Below are 3,602 nucleotides of genomic sequence, written 5' to 3'. Positions count from 1 at the left end.
CATACGCCACCAGCCGCCGTTATGGAGGCAGTGGCGGAGGCGGCGCGATGGGCCCGTGCGAGCTGCTTTGGCACCCGAAATAAAGTCGGTCGTCCAAAGTTGAGCAGAGGGCCTGGAGATTTGCACCGCGCGCGGGGAGGGTCATGGTGGTAGGTGGTGGGATCGGACGAGGACGATCCCAGGGGCTGCGGACATCTCCTGCCGATCCTCCGCACGGCTGTTGGTCGCGGGTCGCGCGGGTCGCTCGTGGGGCGGCGTGGGGTCCGTCCTCCCGCGGGCTCTGAAGCGAGGCGATTTTCGGCCTCCCGCGTCGACGTTTTGAGGGCCTTCCCGAGGGCTTCAGGCGGTGCGGGTTTGATGGGGCGGTAGCGCGGGGCGGCCTCCACCGTTTTGGCGAAATGGCCGTTTTTCGCGCGCGGCCGGCGCTCGCCCCGGGAAAGTTGCCTCGCTCCGCTCGTCAACTTTCTCCCGGGCGAGAGGGGGGTGCGCGGGTGGCGGCAATGACTCTCTCTCTCCTTCTCTCTCTTCCTGCGCGCGCAGCGCGCGATTTTTTCGCCGGGTGGGCCCTTTTTATCGATTTTTGAGCCCTCGTCGAGCCGTGGACGGGGGACGTATAACCCTAGCTTAACCCTCGCTCGCGGCGTGTTACTACGTCTTTAACCCTATAACTTGAGTGCGCGGCTCCGGCAACCGCTAACCCTAACCGCACACAACCCTAACTGGCCATCCCTCCGGGGCGGAGAGCGACGCGAGTGCGAGGAGAGCCGGCTTCGTGCTTGCGGGCTCGCCGGAGGCGATCGCGTGGTGGCGAAGACTGAGGCGGCGGTGAGAGAGGTGGAGATGGCGGCGCGAGATGGCCGAGCGTGACAACGGCTGGCACCGCCGATGCGATGCTGCCGCCTCGTCATCGCTCCTTGGTGCAACGAGCGATGGAGCTGCTGCGATAGCTAGGGAGTGGCATCAGAGCGTCGCAACCGCGGCATCGAGGTGGCAGAGCGGACAGAGCAGCGAGAGGCGGCAGACGCTATCCACTCCAAGTAGATGCGAAGAACCTAGTAGCGAAGCACGAAGCGTGAGTGGGAGCGAGAGAAAGCGAGCGCTGGTGCACTGTTGTCGAACGTGGCGAGCGAGGCAGTGCGAGAAATGGGGAAGCGATCCGAAGTCACGGAGGCGAAGGCGGCGGCGGCGAAGGCGGCGGCGAGGGCAAGAGAGCGAGTGCGAGTCGCACGCACACGGAGTGAAATGCCATGGCTACGCAGAGTGTGGTGTGGACGTGCGAAGGCGTTGCGTGGGTGCACACTGCGACGCTCCTCCGCGAGCGAGAGCAACTCGTACAGCGCGAGCCGGCGTCGGGCCAAAGCAAAGAAAAACGAGTTTTTCTTTCTTGGATCAAGTTTCCTTTATAAATTTTCGAGTTTTAATGAAAAGAACTTTCAAGTTTCCTTGCCTCGAAGCGCTTTTCTCTTTAGCGCTCTCGCCGGTTAGCTGACAGCCGCCCTTCGCGCCACCCGATCGGCCACGGTTGACAGCAATGCCCGGCCAGTGGCCTCTCGACGACAGCAAGGCGGTCTGGCACGCACTTTGCCACGTGCAGCTGCAGGCTGATGGCGAGCTTCCCGGTACTCAGGAGGTCAACGCCGTCGTGGCGAGGCTGGCCAAGCGATTCGGCCGAACCAACGGCGCGATCCGGTCGCGCATCCGACACATGCACGACACCTCGCACGCTGCGTACACGGAGCTCGTTTCCTGCGGCGCCCGGCAGCCAGCGACCAACTCGGCCCCTCCTCCTCCAAGGCCCGCGGCGCCTCCGCAGACGGCTGCCGGCGATGCAAGCGGAGGCAACCTCTACTCAGCGCTCCGCTCCTTCAGGGCGAAACGGGCGCAGGCCGATGGGGTTCAGCCCTACCACGTCGTGCACGACTCCGTGCTGCGCAAGATTGCGGACCGCTGCCCGACGAGCCTCGATGAGCTCAAGCTCGTCAACGGCATCGGGATGGACAAGATGGACACTTACGGAAGCGAGATTGTGCGCATTTGTCAGGAGTCAGCGCCGGCTCGACCGGCCGCGCCTCCGGGGCCGCTGCCACAAGGCGCCACCACCACCCCGTGCAACAAGCGTAAGACGCCCGCCACCGGGTCCGGCACCGCCACCGGCACGACGGTTGCCGTCGCTAAGAGGCCCTCGGGGTGGCCGTACGCGTCGTCGCCGGCGCCCAAGCCGGGCATCCCATGATGCAGGGCCGGATGGGCCGTCGCTCTGGTCCACATCCGCCGACGAGTAGTTCCGGCCGGGGTGTGTGTTGCTGTTGGTTAGGAGCGCAAAACGGTTCGTTGGCATTTACACGGCGTTGTTGTCTGGTGAGTTTTATTTCAAAAATGATTTCCGGCGTTGCCGCCGACGTTTCCCACGGAGTGCGACATTTGCCGTGTGCGCGGCGGCACTCAGCTCCGCCAACGGCGGCGAGATGGCTCAAAAACATGTTCGAGAAGTGCCAAGAGACTGACAACTACTCCGCCGTTGTGCAAGGGGGAAAAAGAAAACATATCTTTTCTACGGCTCGCCGACTCACGAGACGGCCTTCGCGCTGCGTACGCAACGTGTGCCCCTCTGTACGCTCCGCGCTCTCCACACGGCGCGCAGCGCCGTCTGAGCGGCTTGACGGCGAAAAAAAGACTTAGCGGCTTCGACGTGTGAAGAGACGATATTCACACCTTTCGACTCGGATAGGGCTCGAGGCGCCGTTTTTTCAGACGCCGTTCACGGGGCGTGCGTCGTGTGTGCTGCGCTGCACGCTCAGCGCTGTTAGCACGGCGCGGAGCGCCCTTGGGGCGGCGAGAAGGCGCCGGACGGCGTTCACGGTGTCGAGGTGTGAAGAGACGCCGTTCACACTTTATTCTGTGAATAGGGCGCAGATCGCCGACTCAAGAGACGGCCTTCGCGGTGCGTACGCAGCGTGAGTTCCTCTGCACGCGCCGCGCTCTTTACGCGGCGCGCAGCGCCGCTAGAGCGGTTTGACGGCGAAAAAAAGACTTGCGGCTTTGAGGTGTGAAAAGACGGTTCTCACACTTTTCGGCTCGGGTAGGGCTCGAGGCGCCTTTTTATCAGACGCCGTGCAAGGGGCGCGTCGCGCGTGTACTGCGCTACACGCTCGGCGCTGTTAGTACCGCGCGGAGCGCCTTTGGGGCGGTGAGAAGTTGCCGGACGGCGTTCACGGTGTCGAGGTGTGAAGAGACGCCGTTCACACTTCATGCTATGAACAGGGCTCGGCTCGCCGGCTCACGAGGCGGCCTTCGGGGTGCGTTTGCAGCACGTGCTCCTCTGTACGCGCCGCGCTCTCCACACCGCGCGCAGCGCCGCTAGAGCGGCTTGACGGCGAAAAAAAGACTTAGCGGTTTGGAGGTGTGGAGACGAATTTCACACCTTTCGACTCGAATAGGGCTTGAGACGCCGTTTTACTGATGCCGCTCAGTGGGTGTGCTGCGCGTGTGCTGTGCTATACGCTCGGCGCTGCTTGCGAGGCGCGGAGCGCCCTTGGGGCGGCGAGAAGGCGCCGGACGGCGTACACGGCTCGAGGTGTGAAGAGGCGCCGTTCACATAGAGC

General features: G+C 63.8%; 1 protein-coding gene across 1 annotated transcript; it reads left to right on the top strand.

Moving 5' to 3' along the window:
• Positions 1-1,705: 1,705 nt before the first annotated feature.
• EMIHUDRAFT_373594 (hypothetical protein) lies at positions 1,706-2,233 on the top strand (the record flags this gene model as incomplete). Its single annotated transcript, XM_005782042.1, has 1 exon — positions 1,706-2,233. One exon carries the CDS (start codon positions 1,706-1,708, stop codon positions 2,231-2,233), a length of 528 nt encoding a protein of 175 aa, XP_005782099.1.
• Between the last annotated feature and the right edge of the window lie 1,369 nt (positions 2,234-3,602).

The sequence above is a fragment of the Emiliania huxleyi genome (genome assembly GCF_000372725.1).
Source record: "Emiliania huxleyi CCMP1516 chromosome Unknown EMIHUscaffold_1952, whole genome shotgun sequence".
Lineage (NCBI taxonomy): Eukaryota > Haptophyta > Isochrysidales > Noelaerhabdaceae > Emiliania > Emiliania huxleyi.
The sequence above is the reverse complement of the archived record's forward strand: the minus strand, read 5'-3'. Positions and strand labels throughout refer to the sequence as shown.